Source organism: Onychomys torridus, chromosome 21, assembly GCF_903995425.1.
Source record: "Onychomys torridus chromosome 21, mOncTor1.1, whole genome shotgun sequence".
NCBI lineage: Eukaryota > Metazoa > Chordata > Mammalia > Rodentia > Cricetidae > Onychomys > Onychomys torridus.
The window spans coordinates 38,775,889-38,802,865 of NC_050463.1; the positions used below are offsets into that span (position 1 = coordinate 38,775,889).

The 26,977-nt window shown below is 42.7% G+C and overlaps 1 protein-coding gene across 1 annotated transcript in view; it reads right to left on the reverse strand.

Annotated features, from left to right (window-relative positions):
- Positions 1 to 26,977, reverse strand: part of Ldah (lipid droplet associated hydrolase) — a 67,070-nt gene that overhangs the window by 33,455 nt on the left and 6,638 nt on the right. Inside the window, exons 2-4 of the mRNA XM_036171182.1 lie at positions 23,687 to 23,842; positions 16,823 to 16,966; positions 7,839 to 8,008 (exon numbers count right to left, since the gene is read on the reverse strand). Of these exons, the coding sequence (XP_036027075.1) occupies positions 7,839 to 8,008; positions 16,823 to 16,966; positions 23,687 to 23,840 (468 nt within the window). The 5' untranslated portion in view covers positions 23,841 to 23,842. The remainder of the gene's footprint in view (positions 1 to 7,838; positions 8,009 to 16,822; positions 16,967 to 23,686; positions 23,843 to 26,977) is intronic.

The window sequence follows — 26,977 nt, forward strand, 5'->3', positions numbered from 1 at the left end:
AACAACCTTCTACTCGCATACAAACTTCCCCAGAGTAGATTTACTGTCCTCGAACATGGGTGTCTCTCACAAGTCAGAGGAGTCATGGCTGACTATCTGGACACTGTGCTTTCTCACCCCAGGGCAATAGTGGGTCCCAGGGACACAAGTGTCCAATGACTGCACTGCTCCTGTGGCATTCAGACCCTTCACTGTACTGTCCCATAGGCCCCCATCTCAGTTCTACAAGTCTGATCCTGTCTGTAGTTCAACCTCTGCCCTTAGCCATGTCTCAATGCCAACTTCTTTTACCTTCTGCCTCGACAACCATTCACACGTGCTCTGATCCCTCCAAATTCTCCCCAAACTCCCTGCAAAGCAAACATTCACCCACTTCCCATTACAACTCCCCTTATGTCCCTGAAGAACTCAACTATTGAAGAAACAACAGTAAACATCTTTAATTAAGTAAAAGGAGCTGGAGAGATGGCTCAGTGGTTAGGAGTGCAAGCTACTCTTGCAGATGATGTCTAACTCCAATCCCAGCAGATATGGCGCCCTCTTCTGGTCTCCCCTGGCACTACATGCATGTGGTACACATGCAGGAAAACATCCTTATGCACAAAGATAAATATGGAATAATAATATATATACATATATATGTATATATATACATATATGTATGTGTTCCCTCGACCACTTCCTTATTTCCTGTATTGAATTTTTCTCCTCACTGGTTGGCTTCTAGATGAAAATCTATCACTCAACATTCTGCTGCTTCCTCCTCTTATTTCACTAACAATGCACTCTCCAGGGTAACCTCCAGGGTTAACTCCAGCAATTGATGCTTTCCACCTCCTTATCTTCTTAAGCAGCTATCCATTACTGTAGAGCACCACTGCTCTGTCTCAGGACTCTGCAGGTGAGGAATTCCAACAGGCCTCAGCTGGATGGCAGTGCGGCTCCCAGATCAGCTGGGCCACTGATGCAGCACTCAGTGGTCTAAAGGGATGCCTTGCCAAGTGCCCTCCCATGCGGCCAGCCAGCCAATGCCAGAGTAGCTAGACCTTGAATATGGCAGATGCCCACTGAGATGGAGGAAACAGAAGGTCCCAGACCTCCGAGGTCTGGACTTGGAAGTACCAGAACCTCAGCCCGAGCACTGCAGTGACTTGTGAAAGCAGGTCAGGTGCCCAGCCTAATGCAAATGGGAGGAAAGGAACTCTGTGTCTTGAGGGTGAATGACAGGGACCAGGGCTCCCCAGTCCTCCACACACTGCACCTCTGCTGACCTCCTTTCCCTTCTCACAGCTTCTGTGCTATACTAGTCTGGATGAATGATTTTCGAAACTTATCCTTAACTCACAATTAGATATACATTCCAGCCTGTAACCTGAGACAGCGGCACACACTTGTAAAATGAGAAACAAATGTCTCACAATAAATACCTATATTACAATAGAAATACACGCTGTTCTATTGTTTCAAGGGATGTTTTGTCACTCACAAATGATTTCTTCTCTCTGGAGAGCATTAGACATCCCAGACCATGGGCCAAAACTGGTCATGTGACTTGCCCTGGACTGTGAGGAAGTAGTGTTATCTTCAGGAGACTTTAAAATGCAGCCACCCCTTTCTGTCCTCTCCAGGAAGCCAGACTATGTCAGACAGGGGCTACGTGATGAGCTTGGATTCTGGAGTAAGACTGTTCAGAGAGAACTCCATAGGGAAGGCCTATCCTCAGAGGACTTGTATTACAAGGAAGAAACAAGCCTTTCTGCTCGGGCTTGTGCTCTCTCCCTGTGCAGCTGTGGCACAGCCCAGAGTCTTACCCATCCATGCTAGCAACCTCCTGCAACATCACAGGGTGCACCTGTGGACTGTGGTGATAGTCTGGGACACAATTGTATTTTCTGGACCTTTCACTCTCTCTTCCTTTACATCAAATGAATCATTACCTCCAGTATACATACTTCTATGGCCCCTTTATTGTACTCTCCACTGGGAATTATGCCTTGGATACTTCATTTCGTGGTGCTCACTTGGACCATTTATTACCTGGTTGTTTGCTTTTTAGTATACGTTCCTTTTTGTTTGATTTTCTTCACTGAGAAATGAGTTTCCTGCATGTCACATGATCTATGCTCCTTCACTGGCTTCTAGCCAACGTGTATTTGTCTGTCCTCCACTATTAGCCCAGGATCTGACCTCTGACAGTCTCTTTAGATATATAACACAGCAACCCCTCTGAACATGTTACCTGCTATTACTGTCTTCAGGAGCCCAGTGACAAAAGGGAATTCTTTCTTTCCCACAGTGTTTCACTGCATAGAGTGTACAGTGACTCCCACTCTCTATCTCCAGGAACGAGTACTTCTAGAAGCCTGCGCAAATATCCCAGCTGTGAAGGAGTTCAGGAAACTCCTGCCAATAAAGCTGGTTTTGATCTTCTGAGCTGGAAGAAGGGTTTGCTCTCAACACATCCAGAACCTCTCAGTTCTTCCCGACTTTACTTCTACTTCTTATCACTAGATCTGGGCACAGGGCTCTGGCAACAGCTCCTGTGACAGGAATCATCTCCTCTTCCCTCCCGGAGGCGAGCATAACTACTGAAGAGAACGCAGCACAGCTCCAGGCGGTTCTCACCTCATGGCTGACTTGGACGGGGCCGGGAAGGCACCGGATAGTGCAGATCACCACAGGCGGTCTAGATAGCTTCATAGCTGGCAGAATATCTGAGTTTATTTTGTTCTGTTATGGAGGAGATGTACTCCTGAATCGACAAGTTCAGTATCTGAACTTGCATCCTAAGTCTCTGGGAAGGTTTTAAAGCTACTCAGTCGCACACATACATTTTAAGTCTAAAATTCAGACTGTGTGATACACTAAAAGAAAGAAATAGGAGCCTGGTGTGGTGGCTCACCCCATAATCACCCCTGGAGAGATGATCAAGCAGAAGGACACCCCAGGTTACCTAAGCCCAAGGCTAGCAAGTCAGACCCTGTCAGAGCAAATATCAAAACACCCTGAAAAGAAAGGCAAAAAGAAACAGGAAGAAGAAGAAGAAGAAGAAGAAGAAGGAGGAGGAGGAGGAGGAGGAGGAGGAGGAGGAGGAGGAGAAGAAGAAGAAAAGCTCTGAGCTCTAACTGAATCCATGCACTTCCTTTGTTCCATTTTACTCTTGGTGTCTTTAGGGAGACACTGTTTATCTTTACAAATGGCATAACATGGCTGTCAATTTCTTCTGCCCACAGTAGTGAGCAAGAATAATGGGTTTTAAGGAGAGAAATGGCCCCTAACACTAGGGGAGAAGATGGAAAAACTATAACATAGACAGACAGAACACATTTCTAAAAACAATGAAAAATGTTCCTTAAACATGTTCCGGGTACAGGCAAAACCTCTTGACTACGTTTTATCCCAGCACAGCACCACCAGGATGACATTTATTATTCCTACTCTGAATCTGTAAGGAAAAGTCCTCTCTGGTCTACAGATCCTGCTGAAGAAAGTACCAACACATATGGGACAAGGCTTTGCTGGGCCTGGACAAGCCTGCTGCACATTACTAAGTTTAAGCTATCGGGCGGTAAAGGAAGACGCTTACATTGTTCAGAAAAAGCAAGCTCTCTGCTACTGTGCACTTTCCCTAGGGAATGCCAAATACCACAAGACAAATCTGTGAAGGTCTGCTACCTCCCAGAGATGTTATCACCAAATGTGAAGTTACTGAAATCACCTCACAATTCAGTCCACAGCCAGGTAAGTCCTAATCCTGACTTCCAGGAGATGGCCAATGGGAAGGCACCTTCTTGACATGCAGAGGGCTGATGCCAAGAAAGCAGGTTCTAGATAACAGGGGAAGACTGCTACTCTTCACTGCTAGAGGCCCTGCAGGTCTCAACCCCCTTTAGTTGACATAAATGCAGTCATGCACACTGTAGGCACACACCACAGTCTATCTCCAAAGGACCATCAGACCCTCTTTATAAACACAGCTAACAGAAATGCATCCCACTTCAAGATTCAGCTCCAGATGAGGCAGAATCCTGATGAGGCCCCTTTCTCTTACTTCTCAATATAAAACAAAGATGACCGTTAATTTACCTCATCTCAGCTCGAAGACACTACGGGTCTAAAAACAATTCTGTTTATCATCATAAGTCAGGGCAGCCACTACTTACCAGTCTTCCAATTAACTTTTTTAAAGAAAAAAAAAGATCCCTTTCCAAATATCTGACAAACTTCAATTTCTATACTTTTATACATCAAACTTGATTGAAGGCAGAAACAAATTAAAAATTTTAATTTCAGATTTTGAAAGGGGAAATTACGTTGCACTGAACGAAACTACAGGTCAGACAATATGTCTGCCATTATGTAATAAGTCTCTTCAAATGATTTAAGAACAAAGCTGTCAATAATTACACAAAGATATTGCAAAGAGCTGAACCAAAGGAGACCAATCCAACCAGCCAGTAAACTGCAAATGTGCCCTCAAAATCTTATGGGAGTCAAAAATTCCAGTAAAAATAACAGAAGGAATGGAAACACAAGTTTCTTATTATCACACTTCATATGTTATAAAACAGAACAGCTAACTTAGTTTTGGCAAAGTGATTAAGGATTGCAACACTCTGGCTTCCCCAAACTCACTTGATTGTCAAATGCATCTCAAATGAAGCATGTCATGTTAACTCCAGGCATGCAGGCACTGTGCTGTCTTAGAGACACTGAAATTTCAACACTTCAGCATGGATCACACCACCAGATTAACAGGCCCTGATGTTTAATGGTTGAGAGGTGGGATGTAGGGGTGGAGAATTTCAACAATGCAGATAATTGAAACCAGATAAAACTTTTTTAAAAAAAAATTATTTATTTGTATGAATGTTTTGCCTGCATGTATGTGCGTATAGCATGCACATGACTGGTGTCTGCAAAGGTCAGAAGAAGACGTCAGATCCCCTGGATCTAGAGTTACAGATGGTTGGGAGCTACCATGTGGGTTCTGGGAATTGAACCCAAATGCTCTGCTGCAAGAGCCACAAACATTCTTAACCACTGAGCCATCTCTCAGCCTCAGATAAAGCCTTTGAATGATAAAAACATAAAACTGTACAGGTGACTTCTTTACCTCCCCAAAGGTGCCTTGTATGTACAGTCACATTATTTTCTAGTACAGACACTCATATCTGTGTGTGCCTCCTTCCGCGTGTACGTGGTTTGTGTGTGTGTGTGTGTGTGTGTGTGTGTGTGTGTGTGTGTGTGTGTACGTGGTATATGTATGTGTGTCTAGGGCATGTAGTATGTGCATGTATACGAGGAAGGCAGAGGTTGATGCTGGTGTCTTTCTTAAGTCTGCTCCATCTTAGGTTCGAAGACACTGTCACCGAGTCTGGAGCTCAATGATATGTTGAGGTTGGCAGACTAGCAAGCCCCCAAGATCTACCTTCCCTGGTCCCATGGAAGTGGTGTTCACACCTGCCTTTTATGTAGCTCCTGGATATCTGGTCTCAGGTCCTTAGGCAGTGGAACAGGCACTTTACTCACAGAGCCAGCTCTCCAGCCCCATTAAAGAGGAGGAAATACAGTTTCTCAGCTCTCTGAAACCCTAATTATAATCTAACTTTACACGTGTATTATGTAATGCTCCTGTTTTTCCCTTTCCCCTCCGTCCATCCTTTCCCATCCCCCATCTTAATCCAAGTGTTCACAGGAGACTGCAGCCCTGGGAAGATACATGACTGTTACCTTGTGAAAGGCTCTGCAGTCTGGGACTAGTGAAGCTGTGATCAGATTTCTGATCAGAAACGGATATACTAAATATGTATCACTTTACAATACAAGTCTTGGTCAAATTGATACACAGCAGTAGGTAACCAATACAGTAGTTAGTCTAATGATTGAGAGGAGTCTAGTGCTATTTCCATAACAACAATAAAAGGTAATACTTGCTTAGAACTTTAAAATCCCAGGCAAGCTCTTAATATTTTGCATAATCCCTCACAAAATCCTTGAAGAACACATAATTCTTTTCAATTAATTGATGGGAAAACTGAGGCCAAAGACTCAACGACCTGTCCAAGTTCACACAAAAATATTTGAGCCTAAGGGACAATGGAGAGCCAGTGCTCACAGGGACTGTGTGAATAGAAACACTCATGTGTAGGGTGGGCATCAGAATAGGAGCACTCACATGTGGGATGGGCATCAGAATAGGAGCACTCACATGTGGGGTGGACATTAGAATAGGAGCACTCACATGTGGGATAGGCATCAGAATAGGAGCACTCACATGTGGGATGGGCATCAGAATAGGAGCACTCACATGTGGGATGGGCATCGGAAGATGGCAGCCACATGTAGTGTGAGAGGGATTTCAAGGACAGAAAAGAGATTCTAAGTCACACCAAGGCTGACATCAAAAGTAAAGCGGCTTTCTGAATAAAACGCCTTATCTAAGGAAAAAAATACAGCAAGGAGAAGTAAGAATTCAATGAATCAATATAATCTTCAATTTATTGAGTTCACGCTTAGACATAAAAATGTATTTTCTAATATGCAAAGGGGAAAATTAAAATCCATTTGGTATTAAAAACCGGGAGATTATAGTTGCACTCTTTCCAAGTGCTGGTTTGAACACTGAATGAAGCAAGCTGGCAGGAAAGGAGGCAAATTCCTAGTGGGATCCAAGACCCTGCTGGAGATATTTTCTCACATGGGTGAAAAAAATGCATGGGCCGGGTCGCTGAGAAGGCATCTCTTCCTCTGGCTTAGCTGTCTCATCATCCACGAGACTCCAGGCTCCTAGCTCAGAAACATGCCTTGTCCCCTGGGGTGTCCGCAAGATGGCACAAAAGTGATTTCATACCCACAAATGCCAAATGAAGACATCAATTATCGAGTAACTTGTACCCACTCGATGGGTCATTTCATGATCCATGAGTTAAAGCACACTTTTAAGGTTCTTCAAGAGTTCACTCCCTTTTGGGGCACTTTAAGTTGGATTCTATGACTTCAATGCTTCAATACATAGTACACTGTTGGACTGAAGAACCAGTTGCATGAGGCTATGGGTGCAGCTCAGTGGAAGAGGCTTGCCCATCATGCACTGGGCCCTCATCCCCAGCATCATAACAACAAACATGAAGACAGACAATAAAATGAAAGGAAAGTACGCACATGTGTCTCAAAAGGGCTAGCAAACTACAGAACAGAAAAGAATCTAAACTTGTGACCACTTTGCAAGTTCCACAAAGACAGGCATTTGTCTGTCAATGATGATGATGATAACACATCATTTTGCTTCTTAAAAGAGACAGGAATAGTTTCTTATTTCAGTTTTTGTAACCATCTGATGCAGTTACTGTGGAGGCCAGAGAGGGCATAGGATCCCTGACACTGTAGTTACAGACTGTTGAGAGCCACCATGTGGATGCTGGGAATCACACTTGGATCCTCTAGAAGAGCAATCAGCGCTGTTCACCACTGAGCCATCTCTCCAGTCCATGGATATTTTCAAAACACTCTTTCAATAAAGACAGAGTCCTTTCCATGCCACTGTTAGTAACTGTTCTTAAATATTGTTTCATAAAAGAGAGCAATCAAACATAACACTAGAACTCCAGAGAATCCTAGATTCAAAGACATTCATTTGGAAAAATCTCTATCTTTCCACCATTATTCACTGCAACATTATGGGAATTTCTTAAGCACGGGTCTTTGGCAATAAAGAGACAAAGATAAAGGCAGCCACCATGCATCCCTCCCTCTGCTCTACAAAAAAGCTAAGGGAAGATGAGGGTTTGGCAGGTGCACAGTCAGGTACCCACAGTCCCAGTCTAAGGCACACTTACAGGCAGCTCAGGAGCATGCTTCATGATCCGAAGAGAAATGAAGCTGCCTATGGAATGGCCAATGAGTATAATCTTCACATCCTTCGGCACGTGAGCTCTCAGAAAGGCGATTTTGTGTTCTATTTGACCATTCAGACCATAGATGTCCTCAATTTCTTGAGCATTTGGCTCTAAAAGCGAAAGTATGAGCGTGTTTTACTTAATAAGTAAACAAGTTTAGTAAAGTAGAAAAAGTATCTACAAAAGTGCCCGGACTCAAAGAAGTAACTTAGAGTTAAGCACTTACCATTTGTCAAAAGCCTGTAATACACTAGCTGCAGTATTAGACACTTAAATTACAGAAATCAGCCCTTACCGCACAACTGGTGAAGAAGCATTATGTGAAACATCACAACTCACAGACATGTAAAGACTGACAGCTATAGACCCATGAAGCAGGGGAGCTGAGATTCAAATGCAGGTCTGTTCTCAAAGCCCACGGACTTTCAACTATTCCATGAACCACTGTTAGTTTAGGCCAGCAGTTCTCAAGCTTGATCACATCAGGAATACTCGGGAAGGAAGGTCTGCAAAAGATGGCTGGGCCCTGACACCAGAGTTTCTGACACAGTAAGTCTGGGTAGAGTTCCAAGAGTTTTCCTTTCTAAGTTTCCAGGAGATGCAGACATGCTGAGTCTAGGATTACACACTGAGAACCCCTGGGTTAAGCTGACTCATATCCAGTGAACTGAGAAAACACATGATACTGCTTGACCATGTTGAATAATCTGTGTATATTTAAAGAACTTAAAGACTTTAGTAGAAACCTCAGTGTCAACTCATACAGTCGTGACCCGAAATGGCCTTTTCTGTCCCAACTCTTTTTCTAGAGTCTTGAAGGCCTAACTAAAAACTGCACTTGCTGAAGCTCACAGACCCTGAAAGACAAACATGGTAAGTGATACATACTCACTTCTAAGTGGACACTAGCTGTTAAGTAAAGGACACTCAGGCTATGATCCACAGACCCACAGAAGCTAAGCAACAAGGAGAGCTCTAGGGTGGACACATGGATCTCCCTGGGAAGCGGAAACAGAACAGGTTTTTGTGGGTGGACTCGGGGAGAGTGGGGATAGAAGCATGAGGGATCAGGTGAGGGGGTGGAGGGAGAGAGTACTGGGAGAGTACTAGAATTGGGGGGTGCAATTCAGGGGCAAGGTAGAAACCTAGTGCAATGGAAACACCCCAAAATCTATTAGGGTGACCCTGGCCGAGGCTCCTGGTCATGATCATGGTAGAAAGGCAGTGATTCTCCGCACTCAGACAAGTCCTGAACCTCTCTCTAACTTACCCAAGAGAAATGCTACAAGAACATTGGAAACACTACTAGAACACTCCTACAGATGTGTATGTTTAATGCCATATTTGAATGTGAGCATATCAGTCTGTGTACAGTTCCCTCTGGGTCGATATATGTCTGTCTAGCTACAGATCAAATATTTAGATTTAACTATGTATTTTCATTCAAACAGTATTTATAAAATTCAGTAAGACTAGAGGTAGGACTAGAGAGTAGTGCAGTCTGCTGGGATGAGTGTGCAGATGGTGACCGCTCACATCTCACACAGGAACTTTCACATCTGCACAATTCTTCCATCTTGCCTCACTGTTACTCCAAGATGACATCCTCATTAACTTCAATCAAACACCTTACAAGTAGAAATAAAGAGGCTGAAACCAGAACTTCATATTTGAAATCCCTTGAGCAAGATGAGTGTAGCATTTATTCCACAGGTGGACTTTAAAAAAAAAAAAAAAAAAAAAACTATGTTCATCTGACACGTATATTATAATAAAAAAAATCTTAAAAGCCCTGAAATTTTCCCTCTAAATTCAAAGTAGAACCAGAAATGGAATATAAAAAAAAAAAAAAAACTTTGTATGTATCTGTTCATTTATAATATTTAAATGAGTCTGGCAATGCTAGCCATCATATAATAATAGAACTTGAACTATTAAATAAGTATGAATATTGAACTTTGAAAAAAAGAGAGGTTTTGACATGCAGTCCTCAGGTATCTTCATCTCTTTCACAGGGGACAAGTCGCTTCTCTGTCACTCAAATGAGACAGAGAAAGCCCAGAGGCCTCTGTGAGCTCATGCTAACGATCAGAGAGGCAACTGGGTGAGAACTGAGGCCCCTAACTCTTCCTGCTTCCTTCCTTCAGAGACTCAGAGGCCACTCCTTTCACAATTGTCCCTAGGTTTGCTATCTGAGATGAAGGGTCACAGTTAGGGACCATCTGCTCCCAGGGCTCTCAGCGTTCTGGAAGCTCCGTGGATGGGACCCTGCCAGCTCTGAAAGTGATTGACACACTGAAGGGGTGAAAGGCCAGCATCTACAACCATTTACAAATGCTACTTTCCTTAGAAATAAATAAAAGCCTATGACACCCCCCACCGAATGTCTTATAAAATAATTTAAATTGCAGGGTGGTGGTGACACACACCTTTAATCCCAGCACTAGGGGGAGGGGGGCAGAGCCAGGAGGATCTCTGTGAGTTCGAGGCCAGCCTGGTCTACAGAGCAAGATCCAGGACAGGCTCCAAAACTACACAGAGAAACCTTGTCTCGAAAAATCACACACACACACACACACACACAATTAAATTATTATTCTCCAAACAGGTAGTATAATCCAAAGTCATCAAATTATATTTCCCATTGAATGGGCATGAATTCTCTGCTAAGGATTTCAACAGGATACATATATGGGGACAGGAGGAAAATTCAAGAGTAACAAAATGCTGTAAACAGTAAACAAAAGGAAGAGGCATGACATGCAGTATTTGCAAATAGTGAAGAGTCTGAAGGCCATTACCAGCTACAGGGAGAAATGGAGCAAAGTGGTTGGAAAAGAAAGTTGTCACAAATCGAGTAGGACATGGGACATTACCCAGGGAACTATATATATATTAGTGGACTGCTGGGTGTGGTTTTCTTTCTTTACAACTACATGGACTAAATTCATCATTAATTGAAAGACTATAAAAAATCTTATGTTTTCACCTGCTAAAGCTAAACCACTATAATTTCTAGCTTGCGTTTCACGTGTTTTGAACAAAAGACTTGAAGTAGCTGATAATAAATTTGCCATCGAGTACTGTTCTCATTAGGTAGCAAAGAGCTCAGTTTAATTGCTAAGTTATTAACACATTACTAAAATAAGTATAGAAGCAATCCAAACAATAAGCACTCAAGTAAAGTTATAAATAAGCAAATATCCATTTAAGACACAAATTACACACATTTCCTAGAAATTCTGATTCATAACATACACACACCTTTTACTGGTTTGGGGCACTAGTGAGCGGTAGGGAAAAATCTATGGCCAGGCTCTGGAAGATGGGGTCCTAGGATGAGCAACATGAACATGGCTGGCAACTTGTTAGAAATACAGATCTCAGGTGGTGTCCCACACTCTGAGTCAGGGACTTATTTTAATAAACCTCTTGGGTAATTTTGATGTATGCCAAGGTTTGAGAACCGTGGTCTTGGGTGATCCTTCACATCTGTTTTCAATATCAAAGTTGCTGCTCACATTCTGTTTATTTGCTTCTGATTTTAGTATAACTTTGGATGGCTACTGTGACAGATGCTGTTGTGAAAATTAAGAATTCTCTCTATACTATATGCCTTTCTCTCCAAGATAAGGATGTAGGAATAAGACATGACAGCTGCGCAAGAGGAAATGGATAATTAATCATCATTAGGGATCCACTAGTCTCTTATATTTAAAGAGTTTCTTGTAGACAGCAGATAGTTGGATCTTGTTTTTATCTACTCTGAGAGACTACCTTTTAAAGTATTCATATTCGAACTGATTACTAATATAATAGATACATGATTGTATATAATTTTACAAGTGTTTTTTAAATTAATTATGTGTATGTGTGAAAGTGTATGTGTAGGTATGTGCATGTGAGTGCAGGGAATCCAGAAAGGTGTATTGGGTTCCCTGGAGCTGGAGTTACAGGTGATTGTGAGCCGCCCAACTTGGATCCTAATAAGAGCAGTAAGTGCTCTTCAGCTCCTCCAAGTGCTTTCTATTTGATACATTTCCCTTGCCCCTTCTCACTTCTACACTTTCTAGTCTTAACTGAGCATATTCAATTGTCCCATTTTCTCTCTTTTTTCACTGTAGCTATATTTCTTCAAATTATTTTTTGGTGGTTGCCCTAGAATTTGCAGTACTTAATCTAAGCCCAGTTTAGGGGACAGTGTTTCACTTTCCCTTTAGTTTGGGGATGTTACATCACAGTGTTTTCAACTGTTCTCCTTCAGCCTCTGTGACACTGCCAACACTCATTCCACTTACACATTATCACCACTAATTAATGGGAGCAATCATTAGGTAAATTTAGAATAAGGAACTTTTAAAACCTTTTACTCATTTCTTCTCCCTTGCTTTTCTTTTTTATATTTTTATAAATTTGTGTGTGTAAATGTGCATGTGTATGTGTGTGTGAGTGTGTTTACCTGTGCATATGTATGTGTGTTCATGTATGTGTGTGTGGTGTGTATATGTGTGTGTACGTGTGTATATATGGGTGTGCATGGTGTGCATGAGTGTGTGTGAGTGTGCACGTGTATGTGTATATGCACACATACAAACACAGGTGCCCACAGAGACCAGAGAAGGTGTTGGATGCTGGGAAACAGGTGGTTGTGACCTACTAGATATGGGTGTTAAGAACTAAACTCTGGTCCTCTGAAGAGCAGCAAGTCCTCCTATGTAGTGGATAGCCATCCCAGCATTGGCCTGGAAGTTCCAACCTCCATTGAGGCTTCAGTAATGATCACGCCCACAAGGCGGGGCAGAGGAGGGAGCGGAAGACCGAGGAGCAGGAGGAGGTGGCTCTCTTGGTTCCGGGATGCTGGACGCTGGAGGTAGACGGAGCAGAGTTCTCCAGAGAACATTGCCGGACTGCCCTATACCTTTGCCAGACCCTGCAACCTACCCCTTCATTTGTAAGTTACCCCACAAAATAAACCTCCCTTTTAACTACGTGGAGTGGCCTTAATAATTTCACCAATACTCCTAACTGGTCAGCCATGTCTCTAACCATGCCTTTCCTTTGTTGTTACAGATTTGGGTTTCTGTCTTCACTCTCCTTCCCTTGTGAGGCAGAGCTAAAGCCTTGTCTAGAAAGTCTTTACTTGTACTTTACTTTCCAAGGATAATTTTATTAGATACAGAACTCTAGGTTGATGATATTTGGGGTCTTTTTGTTTTGTTTTGTTTTGTTTTTGTTTTTGTTTTTTTGTTTCAATTTTTCGAGACAGGGTTTCTCTGCATAGTTTTGGTGCCTGTCCTGGATCTTACTCTGTAGACCAGGATGACCTCGAACTCACAGAGATCCACATGCCTCTGTCTTTTAAAACAAAGTATTTTATTCTTCTCTTCATATATGATAAGAAGGTTCTCAGAAATTTCATCGTCTTGTTTCAAGGGTTCTATTTGCCGGTGGTTTCCTGTAATTTCAACATGTGAACACAGGCGGAGATTTTGAGTATTGACCCTGCTCAGTGTTTTCCAGCTTCCTGAATCTGAGTTTTGTCATTTGACTTAAGGACTTCCATTATTTTGGCTCTATTCTCTGCATTCTGTGGGACTGTAATTATGCAGATGTCACTTGGAAACTGCCATGGCTCTTGAATAGCCTCTTCTTTAAAAACAGTTTGGTTGTTTTTCTACTTGCATTTCAGTTTGGGGAGTTTCTACTGACCTATTTTCAATCTCACAGATCCTTTCCTCAGCTGCGTGAGGTCGAACCCCAAGCCCAGTGAGACTCTTCATTTTGTTGCAGGATTTCCTGGTATCTCCTCCTCTTGATTCCTTCTTAAGAAGTTCCATCCGCCACTGGGTCCCTGCTCTTCCACACTCTGTTACGGTTTTCTCTCACTAGAGTTCACTATATTGATTGTCATGGTTTCTTCAAATGCTCTATCTGATAGTCTGAAAATCAGCAATAGGCACATCGGAGTTTGCTTACGATTCACTATTTGTTTAGTCCTGTTGATTTTTTTTTTCTTGCCTTTTACAAAGCCTTGTAGCTTTTTGGCTAAAGTTGGACATGATGTACCATTTCTAGGAACGCAAATATTAGATCCTTGCATGAAGCTTTGTATCACGGCGGCTAGGCCTGAGCTACATCTAATATCTGGTAGAGACTTTGATTTCCTCCAGGTCTTTGTTTCTTCCCCTTCTTGCCACCGCTTTGCCCTAAGACCTCCTTAATGGATCCTGTGTCTTGCAATGCACACACCTTTGGTATATTGAAAGCCTCCTGAGATAGTGGTGAAATATGGGAGGAAAGCATTCTACAACCTTATACTTTTCAGTCTGGGGGGAGGGGGAGACACTGTGCTGTGATCATAACAAATACTTTTCAAATTACTTTATTCTCTATTGAGGCAGGAAGACCAGGAAGCCCTCCCCTTGGGTTAGACAAGGTCTGGCAGTGTCTAGTCCCTTGGAGAGCAGGCCTTTGCTACTGAGACTTCTTTGGGAATGCTGTAAAATGATTTCTTCTCTTCCCCCTCAGGAAGAGCCTGGGGGATGTTCTCAGATAATCACGGTGTTGGTTTTACTGCCAGGACAAAGCTCTCACAGACAATAATCATGTTTTCAGAGGTTTCAACCACAGCTATCTAACCTGATTGTTTTGGGGATTTGGGGAAAAGACCATAAGGCAAGGGATGGTAGAGCAAGGTTGCTGGCTTTCTGGCAACCAGGAAGTAAAAAGAGAGAACAGGAAACAGGGGGAAAAAAATATCCTGCAGGTTATGACCCCAATGACCCACTTATTCCAAAATGGTTTACCACCTCCCAAGATCTCATTACATGATGAATCCCTAATTGGAGGAATTCACTCATGAGGTCAGAGCCCTGCTGACATAATCACCTCCCACAAGCTCTACCCTAACCTCTGGGAACCACTGCACTGGAGACCAATCCCTCAGCAGAACATTCTGGGGACACTGAAAATCTAAACTGGAATTGGGCATGGTGGTACACTCCCACAGCCGTACCACTAGAGAGGTAGAGGATTGGAAGTTTAAAGAGAGCTTGAGCTTTTTAGTGAGACCCTGTCTTAAAACATTAACAAACAGGGCTGGAGAGATGGCTCAGAGGTTAAGAACACTTGTTGCTCTCGCAGAGGACCTGGGTTCAATTCCCCCAGTATCCACACCTGTGACTCCAATCCTACCTCTTCTGACCTCCTCAGAGGCGTGTGTGCAGACATACACGCAGGCATTCCACCACACACATAACACAATAAAACAAGTCTAAAACAACAAAAACAAACAAACAACAAAACTACAATCACAGCCACAACACTGACAAAGAACGGAAATGGGAGTTCCTAGAGCTAATGCTCAAGAGAGTGTGGGAAGCCCCCCACAGTTTGCATTTCACTCTCAAAACAGTCGGCATTTCACCTGTGGTCTGTAATTCATCGCAAACACCATCTGTGTTCTACTGGCTTAAGGCTTCCTAACGTTCTTTCTGATATAAAGTTCAAGCTGATATAATGGAGAGTGGCCAGAGTACACAGTTAAAAAGAAATATCATCAAAACTAGCCTTGAATATCATGTAGGTCATTTACGGCACACAGGTTTGTATACTGAAATCTGTATATTAATACCTAAAAGATTCAGGAATATACAGTCATAAAGAAAACAAAGGTAAATGCTACTGTATCTTTAGAACAGAGAGAGAGGCCTGTAAGAACCAGGAGTGAAACAAGCAATAAAGCTCCTCTCTCCCCACAGCAGAAGACTTGAGCTTGACATCTGTAGGGAATTTAAATTATGGACTTCCTCTCACTTATAAAAGCTTTAAGAAAGTAAACATGCTAGAATTCCTGTGGGTAAAAAACAGGTAGCTTGCCATGCTACGGTAACATTTCTTTCCCTTATAAACCATCTAGCACATTCTCACACAGAAGCCCAGCTCTCCTTTCTCAAGCTAGCCCCACACAGCAGCAACATACCTCCTGACCTCACTTCCTTCCATGCTACTCTGTCAGTTACACGGCTACACTTGTGTCTCCCCGCAACCTCCACATCCCAGACCCATCCATGCATCAAAACCTCCTTCTATGATCTAATGATCACATCCCCCCTTCATCTACAGATGTGGTATTAGAGCGAATCCTTTGTGAGGGAGCACTCTTATGGGGCTACTGCCCTTAAGGGGATCTCAAGAGCTTGGTTCTCTTCCCACTACAATGAGGTACATAGAGAATGCCTCCATGAAGCAGGCAGTGGGATCTCCTTCCCAGGTATCCATTACCCAGTGTCTTCACCTTGGACTAAGCTGCCTTGAGAAATTATGACACAGGGGCTGGGGATGTGGTTACTGGTGGAGTACTTTCCCAGCACCACACGATTCTAGGTGCAATTCCCAAGCCTATACCCTCTCCACCCAAAAGCAGGAAGTAGTGAGAAACAAATCTGTAAGTTTTCTAGGCAATGGTATTGTGCCACGGCAGCTCCAACTATGACATCCATTACTCCACCAAGTCTCCTTTGACCTCTACTGTGGGTCTCACGTGAGCAGCAGGGCATTCTGTCCTGTGGTCATTCTTTGCACAGGAGGGAGAACGTATCTCTAAAGATCTTAGACTCTAAATGTCTTATACTTTCCCTCTAGCATTTCTTCTGGTAGACTTTGGAAGTATGTTATCAACAAATATATGGCTAGTCACTAGTTAGGAAGTAAAGGAGGTGATTCATACTTAAATTGTTGATCTGCTCAAATTCTTAAGAATATTATCTGCAAAAGACAAACTATCTCTAAAATGATTAACATGTGGCACCTGGGGTCTAAAACCACAAACAGGTGACCACTTGTGAAACATGAATGCTAACAGCCTTTCTGGAAGCAAGAAGACCCACTCACTGTCAATCAAAAAGGTGTTAAAAAGGACATACCATCTGGTGCTGTAAGAATCTTCTTATCTTTGGGAACCAAGGCAAACCCAGCATGAGAGATTATCCACACCGGAAAGCTGCCTTTTGTCAAAGAGTATAAGGTCTTCGCAAATGGCAAGTAAAAGGGAGAAAAGCCTGGGTTACCTAAGAAAAGACAAGACTTTGGATTAGAAAGACAACGGGCCCATGCAAGATGATGTACACGCTGACAGAGATGGCTCTGGGTTTTCTCACATCATTTTCTACAAATGCAGTAATATTCACACTTACATTTAGGTGTCATAAGAAATATCTTCAAACCACAAACCATTTAAATCATCCTTATGTGGCTTCCCACTATTAACAGAATAAAGTCCCAAGCCATTAATTCTGTCTCTATGGCATTTCAAGATCTGACCACCTCAGTTATTTAATAAGCTATACAAAAACTAAAACTAAAACAAAATAAACAACAACAACAATAACAACAACAAATAAAAGAACCAAGCCAGTCAATGTTAGAATCTTAGAAAACTTTAAATGTTATCTTGCTATTTCAAGTATTTGTTGTGTATGTGTCTGTGTGTCTGTGTGTGTGTGTGTGTGTGTCTGTGTCTGTGTGTGTGTATGTGTGTGTGTCTCTGTGTGTGTGTGTCTATGTCTGTGTTTGTGTGATCAACCATTGATGGACATATACACTACACGTGATTTTTCTTGTGTGTATAAGATGGTATTTTTGACATGGATTTGGTATAGAGAAACAGAATATTCAATACATACATCTATGGGGTAAAAGACAATGAACTGGGGTGGGGGGTAGCTTGAATGCGGTCCCTTGTCAAGTGCACCTCCAACTGGGCTACAAGCTTTAGGCTTTGCTTTCATGGACTTGAGAAGCTGGTGGAGCCAGCCACTAAAGCAGTAGTGGAGGTCCTAGCTGTGATGCTTAGCAGTTTTTTTGCTCATGCAGACAAAAAAAGACTAGAGATACGCAATAAAGACAGATCCCAGATAGGAAAAAACAAAACAAAACAAAAAAACCTCTAAACAGGTTACAGTGTGCTTAACAATGTGCGTAGGCTTAAGAAAGAAAAGAGAAAGATATAAACAGTTACAGAAAAAAGTTTAAAAATAATAAAATAAAGTTTTTAAAGAGAGGTGTAAAGTAATATTTAAAAAAATAATAAGCCATACAGAGATGGGGAATACACAGGGAGTCTGGATTCTGTATTTTGCTGTATCGACCTTGAATATTTTTTTTTGGTATTTTTTTTTTCTTCCAGAGCTGAGGACTGAACCCAGGGCCTTGCGCTTGCTAGGCAAGTGCTCTATCACTGAGCTAAATCCCCAACCCTCAACCTTGAATTTTTGGATTGCTGATAAGCAAACAACAGCTTCTGGTTTCATCAGGGGAGACCTCCTGAAACTAGACAGGTGAAATCTATCAACAAAGGCTACTACTGGTCTTTCCAGGACTTGGCCATTGTCTCAATTTTCTCAGGGACCCCTAAAGATGCCTTTGCCCACAGACAACAGGAAGCAGTCTAGAGAACGACACCCACATTCCCAAGTGGCGGGGTGTGGATGGGTGGTGGTTAATTGGTGGGTTATGGATCTTTGTTATCACTTAGGGGAATATAAGAATACAGGATAAAAGAACAACTATTAATCTCAGATAGTTTGCTTTTGTATGGATTTTCATACATTGATACAAATTTGAAGTTACTTTTGTTGGGGTTGGGGATTTAGCTCAGTGGTAGAGCACTTGCCCAGCAAGTGCAAGGCTCTGGGTTCGATCCTCAGCTCCAAAACAAAAACAAAAACAAACAAAAAACACATCAGAAGTTACTTTTGTTACAATGTATATATGTTTCTACTCTTGTTCTGGGTAGTGTGCTTATGCAGTTCATTTAAAAATGTAATGTATAATTAAGAAATGAGGTTAGTAGTTAATCTATAATAATCAAACTTAATAAGTCACATTAGTTATGTTTTCAAGGTGAAACAGGTATATTTTAGATAGATGATTTTCAAACACTTCAAAGACCTACAGAATGTGGCGTTTAAGATGTTTAATAACCTAAGGTCTTTTTCATGACAATCAGACATGTCTGCTCCTGGAAGCACCAATTTACTTCATAAAAGGTTGATGGGCATTGAAGAAACTCCATACGGAGTTTGCCTTCAATGTGGCAAGGCTAGCCATTTGGGCAAGAACCTGCTCTTGCCTTGACTGCTGACAATATGCTGAATAGACTGGACAAGCAGGGACATAGGAAAAAGACTGTTGAACTTTGCCAAAACAAGGTAGTACAGTCCTTGAGAGTCCTGCTTCACAGAAGAGTCTGCCAGACATTCTGCAGGACACAGAGGAAAGTAACTGATGAACTATGCTAATACAAGGCAGGACAGTCCTTCAAATTTCCTGCTTCAATGAAAAGTCTGCCAGATAGTCTAGGCCTGAAGGCTGAAGATGGATGCCCCAACATTGCACAGGAACTTTGGGTGACTGTCCAGGCAGCCAGATGTCTCTGTTGTTAGGTAATATTACATCTTTCTGGGGTCTTTGATGAAGTTAAAAACTAAATAGTTAGAGTTATTGTTTTCCTTAGTTATGATAGAAAGTAAATTAGTTATAAAACTTTGGAATCACTAAGATAGATAATGGAGTATTTTCTCTGAATTTGCTAAATACAAATGGACTAAATATTGTAAATGCAATTCTTACTTGATAACTGTTTTTGTTGTATATAGTTTTACTATGTTAAAGTTGAAATCTTGCATTTTTATTTAGACAAAAAGGAGGAAATGTTGTGGAATATTATTTTAAGATGTGTTACATTCATTTATGCTGTGGAATATTTGCTTAATAATGCAAAGATGTGTTGCATTCTTTTATGTTGCATTTGTTTAACTCTATAAAGCTGTGTTACTTTTCCTGTCTAAAACACCTGGTCTAATAAAGAGCTGAACAGCCAATAGCAAGAGAGGAGAGAGAAACAGGCAGGGCTGGCAGGTCGAGAGAATAAATGAGAGAGAACAGACAAGAAGGGAGGAGGACACCAGGGGCCAGACATCCAGCCACACAACCAGCCACAGAGTAAGAAGGAAAGAAAGGGATAAAGAATAGAGAAAGATCAAATCCCTGAGGCAAAAGGTAGACGGGATAATTTAAGAAAAGCTGGCATTCACAGGTAACAATAAGTCTCCATGTATTTATTAGGATTTGGGTGGTGGGCCCTCAAAGAGCAAAGAGGAAAAAAAAAAAAAACTAGATTTCAATCATTTTTTTCTACATTAAAATAACAGGGGATGGGGATTTAGCTCAGTGGTAGAGCACTTGCCTAGCAAGCACAAGGCCCTGGGTTCAATCCTCAGCTCAAAACAAAGAATAGTTAGAAAACATTATGATTTGGGTAATTACACAAAATAGGCAACTTTCTATAAAGATAGAAAAAACATCACTGCTTTTTCTAGAAGAATTAGGTAATCTCAATAGGCTTACTGGGAACTAAGAAAGTCAAGCTTAAAGATTGAAGAGCTCACAAACAAATCCAGACCTACATGGCTTCACTGGTAAATTCTGCCAAACACTCAAGGGAAAAAATATTATCAGTTTATATGTATTTTCAAGAAAACATGCAAAGAAGAAATAGTTACCAACCCATCTGTGAGGTCTATATTACCCTCATACCAAAGCCAGATGCTACTTCTAGAAAAACAAAACTACATGTCAGTATCACTATGAACATACATGAAAAATTGTAAACTAAAAGGTTGACAAATTAAATCTATCAAAATTTAAAAAACCAAAAAGGTACATTATGACTGAGTAGAGTTAACCAAAGTTGACAGGATTTATTTAACATTTAAAAATTAATTTTATCTGTCATATTTATAAACTGAAATGTTCACACACTCATCTTAATAGATACAGAAAAGGTGGAACTTAACTCTTGCATGAAATATATTTAGTAATATAGATATAATTTTAAACATAAACATACATTCACACAAAATACTGAATCAGAATTCCTAAATTCTATATATAGTCATTGCACCTAGTAAAGCTAGTCTCTTTCCATTAATGGTTTTTTTGTTGTCAGTGGTTTGTTTCTGTTTTGTTTTGTTTTTTGGGTTTTTGTTTTGTTTTGTTTTGTTTTGTTTTTGAGACAGGGTTTCTCTGTAGCTTTGGAGCCTGTCCTGGATCTTGCTCTGTAGACCAGGCTGGCCTCGAACTCACAGAGACACACCTGGCTCTGCCTCCCGAGTGCTGGGACTAACGGCGTGCGCCGCGGTCGCCCAGCTAATGTCTGTTTTTCTGTGTGCATATTGTCTTTTTCCCCTTTGAGGTAGAGTCTCTCACTGGCCTGTACTATGGAACCTGGGATGTCCTCAACTCGAAGCAATCCTTGTCCCTCAGCTGCCAAATGACGGGAGTGCAGACATGTGCCATCATGTCCAGACTATTTCTCCAACTAATCTATTTCCACATGCAGTAAGGATTTAGTGACGTGGGTCTGGGGCACAGTGCCATCCTCTCTCTTCACATTGCTCCCTCTGTTGGAGGACTGGGCTGGTCTGACTTCTTTACCCATTCTATTAGCAATCATGTCTTGACAATGAAGGCGCCATACAACCCCAAATGGACAGGTGTAGAGAGCAACTAGACAGTGCAACTTGCGGAGGCTGCTGAAAGTGGCATGCCTGGGGAAAAACACCAAACTCTGGATGCCTTCACCCGTAAGTGTGCACTCTAATTTTCCTGACAGTTTGCATAGGTGACGCCCCAAATAAAGGGCACCAGAACCCTACCAACTAACAAGCAGAACCAGCCTAGGCCTCTGGGGAGACTGCGGGAAACGGTGGGGGGCCTCAGAGGAACAGAGTAAGCATAAAGGACACATCTGAAAATCTCAAAGTGCCCCCAAGGAAAGAGCTCACCGAACAAGGAATGGGTCGCACTTCCCTCCATCTGCAGCGCCCCCACTAACTGCTCCCCGCACCTCCTCACCACACAGGAAACCCTGGGGTTCTCCACCTTTCAAACCTCTTCAGTAGAGGCCTCACTCCAGATTCTCTGACACTTCACACACCTCAATGGCGGCAAAATATTTTTTGCAGCATACTCGGAAGAAATGAATGAATAAAATGATTAGTGCTGGGTGGGGAGTTCAGTGGGCTGTCTTCCTTCATCAACTATTCACATTACTCACTCCGCCTGCTCTGACCCATCAACTTCTCAGTCACTCACATATCCCCTGACAAACTGGATCCTTAGCTGACAGTCCTCCTCTTGTTATGCACATCTTAAGAGATTTCAAAATCGAGCTGAACTGCGTCATCACCTCTGCCCCACAATTCAGCAGTTATCAAATCCAAAGAACTTATCTACATTACCTTTAAGCAACAAATTCCCATAATGGGACCTAGCATGCACGTCATGGTTGCCTGGAGGGCCTTTTAAGAATGACTGTGCCACCGCCCAATTTTCTGGATCAGAAGTAGGTGATCAGATGAAGGAACACTGTGTTCTCAGGTGCTATCTCTCGTGGAGACACTAAGTGTAAGAACTTCATGCTTAGGTCCTTCCACCAGCCAGAAACAACTAACATCCAGAGCATGCAACTCTGAGGACCCTTCTCCAGATGAATCTTGGGCCCTTCTACACCTTACGTACAATACACCTGCTATTCTATCATGAAGCTGCTGAAGAATTCACATACTTCTTTTTGGAAGCTAATTCCTTTCATTCAGCATCCCTGCTATTCTATCTACCCTCACCCTCCACTAACATCTCTCTCAGAAAACGGCTTTGACCCCTAAGGGAAGACAGCCATGGGGGCAGGGCAGAGATTATGTCACTCTCCTCTTAAATCCTTTCACACTTGTCCACTTTAGTTGCCAAACTTACTTACTTCCTCCCTCCCTCCTTCCTCCCTCCCTCCCTCCCTCCCTCCCTCCCTCCCTCCCTTTCTCCCTCCCTTCCTTCCTTCCTTCCTTCCTTCCTTCCTTCCTTCCAGTTGCAGGATTACACCTGGCCTCCAGTCCAGGATTACTAGTCTAGTTATTTTCTATACCGCTTCATCACCAAATCTCAGCTACACAGAGTAGCACCCGCTATGCCTACAACTTCAAAGTCTCATTCACTACCAGCAGAGTATGTCTATTTTTCCATTTTTTTTAAAGATTTATTTATTTATTATGTATACAACATTCTGCCTCCATGCAACCTTGTAACTAGAAGAGGGCACCAGATTTCATTATAGATGGCTGTGAGCCATAATGTGGGTGCTGGGAATTGAACTCAGGACCTCTGGAAGAGCAGCCAGTGCTCTTAACCTCTGAGCCATCTCTCCAGCCCCTATTTTTTCATTTTAACACATGCTACCAGCCCAATTTTCAAGAAGAATGTTAAATCCCAGATTATAAATTTGTTTCCGGAGGAGGTTAAACCAAAGAGAGATGCTGGCTGAGCATGAAGTCTCACACTGAAGAGTAAACCCAGCTGAGCACGGAAGTCCACACGTTGCCTGCAACCAACCAGGTATCTCTAACAGTGACGGCCCGGAAGAAAATCCCAGAATAAAAACTCCCTATTAAACAGATATTCATCTTAAAATAAGGTGGGAGGAACTTGTTAAAAACTGAAACTTTGATACAGCCTGTGAGTATAAAAACTTTTACAAGGGAAATTGCAAAACTGTGCATGCGGTACCTTCTGCGTATGATCGGTCATATGACAGATATCAATGTAAAGAAAACTAAAACACACACTCAGGGTAGTAACTGTGCTTGTTATGAGTTGCCATTTAATTTCCCTCCCGTTCTCCAGTTTACCACCAGTCATTCTGAAGTCAGAGTCTTTGAGGACCCGTGACTTACCTGGAATAATGAAAATAAGCAGTTTTGGCCTGGCGACACTTTGTGTATCAAAGAGATTAGTCCAGGGCCCACATTTTAATATCTGGGTTTCAACTCCACCACAGAGAAAGAACTCCTCATGCACAGGGATTTCTTCCTGAACTTCCGAGGCCATCTCTAAAGAAAAGGGTGGAGGAGAGGTGAGAAACAAAATAAAGACTGAACAAAAGGCAGCAGCAGTGGTGCAGAGGAGCAGTCTCTGGCCACGGGGAGGGGGGAGTTCAAGGTTAGCATCTCTAGCTACATAGAGACCCTGTCTCACCCTCCCTCATCTCCCACATAGGCAGTAGAATATAAAGCCTTGAACCAAAGAGAGCATTGAAGAATAAAAAGGGGACATTTCAACACCACCCAGAAGAGAAGCCACAGGGCATGACAAAAACACAAGACTATTCAGCTATCTGCATTAAAAGACTGAAAGGCAAATTCAATCCACCATCAGGGGGTTTCCTGAGAATCAGCAGTCATGTGGTCAGGAATGAAAACAGACAAGCAGGATTCACAGTCAGTCAGATTAACCTTTTCCCCTGTGTCTGTTTCCCGCTGGAAGCCACAGTGCCCTTGGATCACTTCCCCCTCCACTAGTCAGGAGTTCTCTGATAGCTCAGTGCCTCACTTGGGACAGGCCCTTTACCTTCACTTGGCAAAGGTTGGGGGGAAAGCTCCGCTCTCCCAGGCTGGAGAGCCACTGGGTTCCTCTATGCTCATTCTAGCCACCCTCTTCTGTCCAAATTCTGTAAGCACACTGTTTGGGGTAACTATGCCATTGAATTATGAAGAGGAAGGCAGAGAATACCCAGGACATGAGGCAGTGGCATGCATGATGGTCTGAATGACTTCATACATACAAACGGGTGACCCTGAAATCTTTAAGTAGCCCCCCCATCCCTGCTTTTGCCCTCCTTGTACTGGGCACCAGGTCTCAACACTTCAAAACTCTGTCCTTCCAGCCCCTTCATGCCAGCCTGCCCCCTGCCCCAGGGTATCCTTTCCTTTCTGTGGTGATATTGTATTTATGCTGAAATGTGATATTTTATTTGTATGTTAATAAAGCTTGCCTAGAGATCAGAGGTCACATAGTGAGCCATAAACAGTCAGGTGGTGGTAGTACACGCCCTTAATCTGATCACATGGCAGGCAGAGTCTCTGTGTGTTCAAAGTCACAGCCAAGCATGGTGACACACAACTTTAATCCCAGTACCAACCAGAGAGACCTGGAGGTCTGTATAGAATGGCAGTGATGAGGATGTGATGTGGGTGGGCTTAGAGCCAATGAGAAGGGAGAACAGGAAGACAATAAAGGTGCAGGTTAGACAGGAAGAAGCTCTCCCTGGGGAAGCTACAGCGTGGTGATAAGTTAAGGCCAGTCATGGCTCTTCGCTAGTTCTCTGGTCTCTTCAGCTATTACCTCTGTATTTGGCTCTGTGTTTCTTATTTAATAAGACTGTTTAGAAATTCGTCTACACCTTTCCTTAGTGCCCACTGCTTTTCTGCTATCACTGCTCATCATTTTATCCTCAGTGACCTCTGGAGTGCTTTCCTGCTGTTGTCAATGACTGAATTACTGCCCCTCACCTCCCAGTTCAAGCCCCACTGGCATCCCTGCATTCACAGCTCTGACCCTGGTCTTTGACAAGGTTTGCTTTTGTCAGGGGAGGCCATGCTGAGTTCCTGGTTGGGGACGGGGATTGGGGGGGGGGGGGGGCAGTGGCAGCTGGAGCTTCCCCAGCAGGCTCTCCCTAGCTTGCACTGCCCCCCCCCCCGTGCTGTTTAGACTGTGATATCACCCTGCTTCCCAACTGAGAAGGATTTTGTCACCAAAACATACAGAGCAAAAACTGAAGCTACTTTTCACTGGTAGAACTGAGAACTCCTGGCATAGAGAGATTAGGGGCCAAAGATGCAGCTAAACATCTAGTTGCCACAATAAAGCATGCAGTCCAAAAGGTCAAGGAGGCCCAGGATGGAAAACACTGCCCTAGTGCTGGGCGTCTCCAGAGTGCCACTTACACCAGCAGTGGGTAAGGTCTCAATGTCTGTCCCGAGACAGACCATCTTAATGAAGACAGGTGCAATGATGGTGAGGAGTCAGTGGAATGGGACACTCCACACATCTGGAAAACTATCTGACAGCGTGGGCCAATACTTACAACATTTTTGCCTCATTTTGAGGAATTAATTCTAAATAAACAAAAATCACAAAAATACGTCCGTAAGACCGATGCAAGGAGTGCTGTGGATAACCAAGTGCTGAAGAGCCAAGTGGCCATTAATGGAGTTACCGGAACTGTGACAGAGGACTGCACAGTCAGTTACACGAGGACGCCATACTAGGGAGTGATAAACGACAGTTCCGGTCACACCCGCCCCACCAAGACAGCTTTGCTGGTTCCATTTAGCTTTCCCTTTTCCCCCTAAAATTTCTATGATGTCACTTCTCTAAGAATCTGCTGCCCCTTCATCCCCCTTGCTCTAGGTTTACATTCCTTTTACTGTCATTTTTGTGAATTTAGGTAGGAAGAAGAAATTTAAACATGAGTGTTTAAATTTTCATGTTTAGCCAACAGTCTTTTTTTTTTTAAACTCTTTTTAAATTTTTATTTATTATGTACACAGATGGTTGTGAGCCGCCATGTGGGTGCTGGGTATTGAACTCAGAACCTCTGGAAGAGCAGTCGGTGCTCTTAACCTCTGAGCCATCTCTCCAGCCCACTAACCAACAGTCTTAATTGATTTTTCTTAAGCAAGAATGCTTACAGAGAGTTCAAGCACAGTCCATAAAAACTGGAAAACAAAACCACAACTGCAATTCTAAAGCACTTCCAGCAAACTAGAACCGGACTGAGAAGTGTGGGTTCACACGCCTATCCCCAAGGCACCTTTCACCCCCCTCACTCCTGTGTCTGATTCTCCCCAAGCAGTGAAGAAGGGAAGAAAATCTTACCTGAAGAACTGAGGTAAGTCAGTTCTGCAAGGGACAGATTAACAAAACACAGGGTGATGACAATTATATGTTGTTGAAGGGGACAGTTCCGCCCTCTGCCTTGCCTGCAGCCTATGAGCAGGCCTGGATTAAGATTAAATCCACTTGATAAGCACCAAGAGTCAGGCTGGATGACACCCAAGGGTGATGATGACTTTGCAATTTACAAAAACCTGTTTGTCTAAATACACATGCTCATCGATATGAATAATTTTTAAATTTTACATGCAACATATTTTATTCAATTTAATCTTATGCAAAACTAGGAA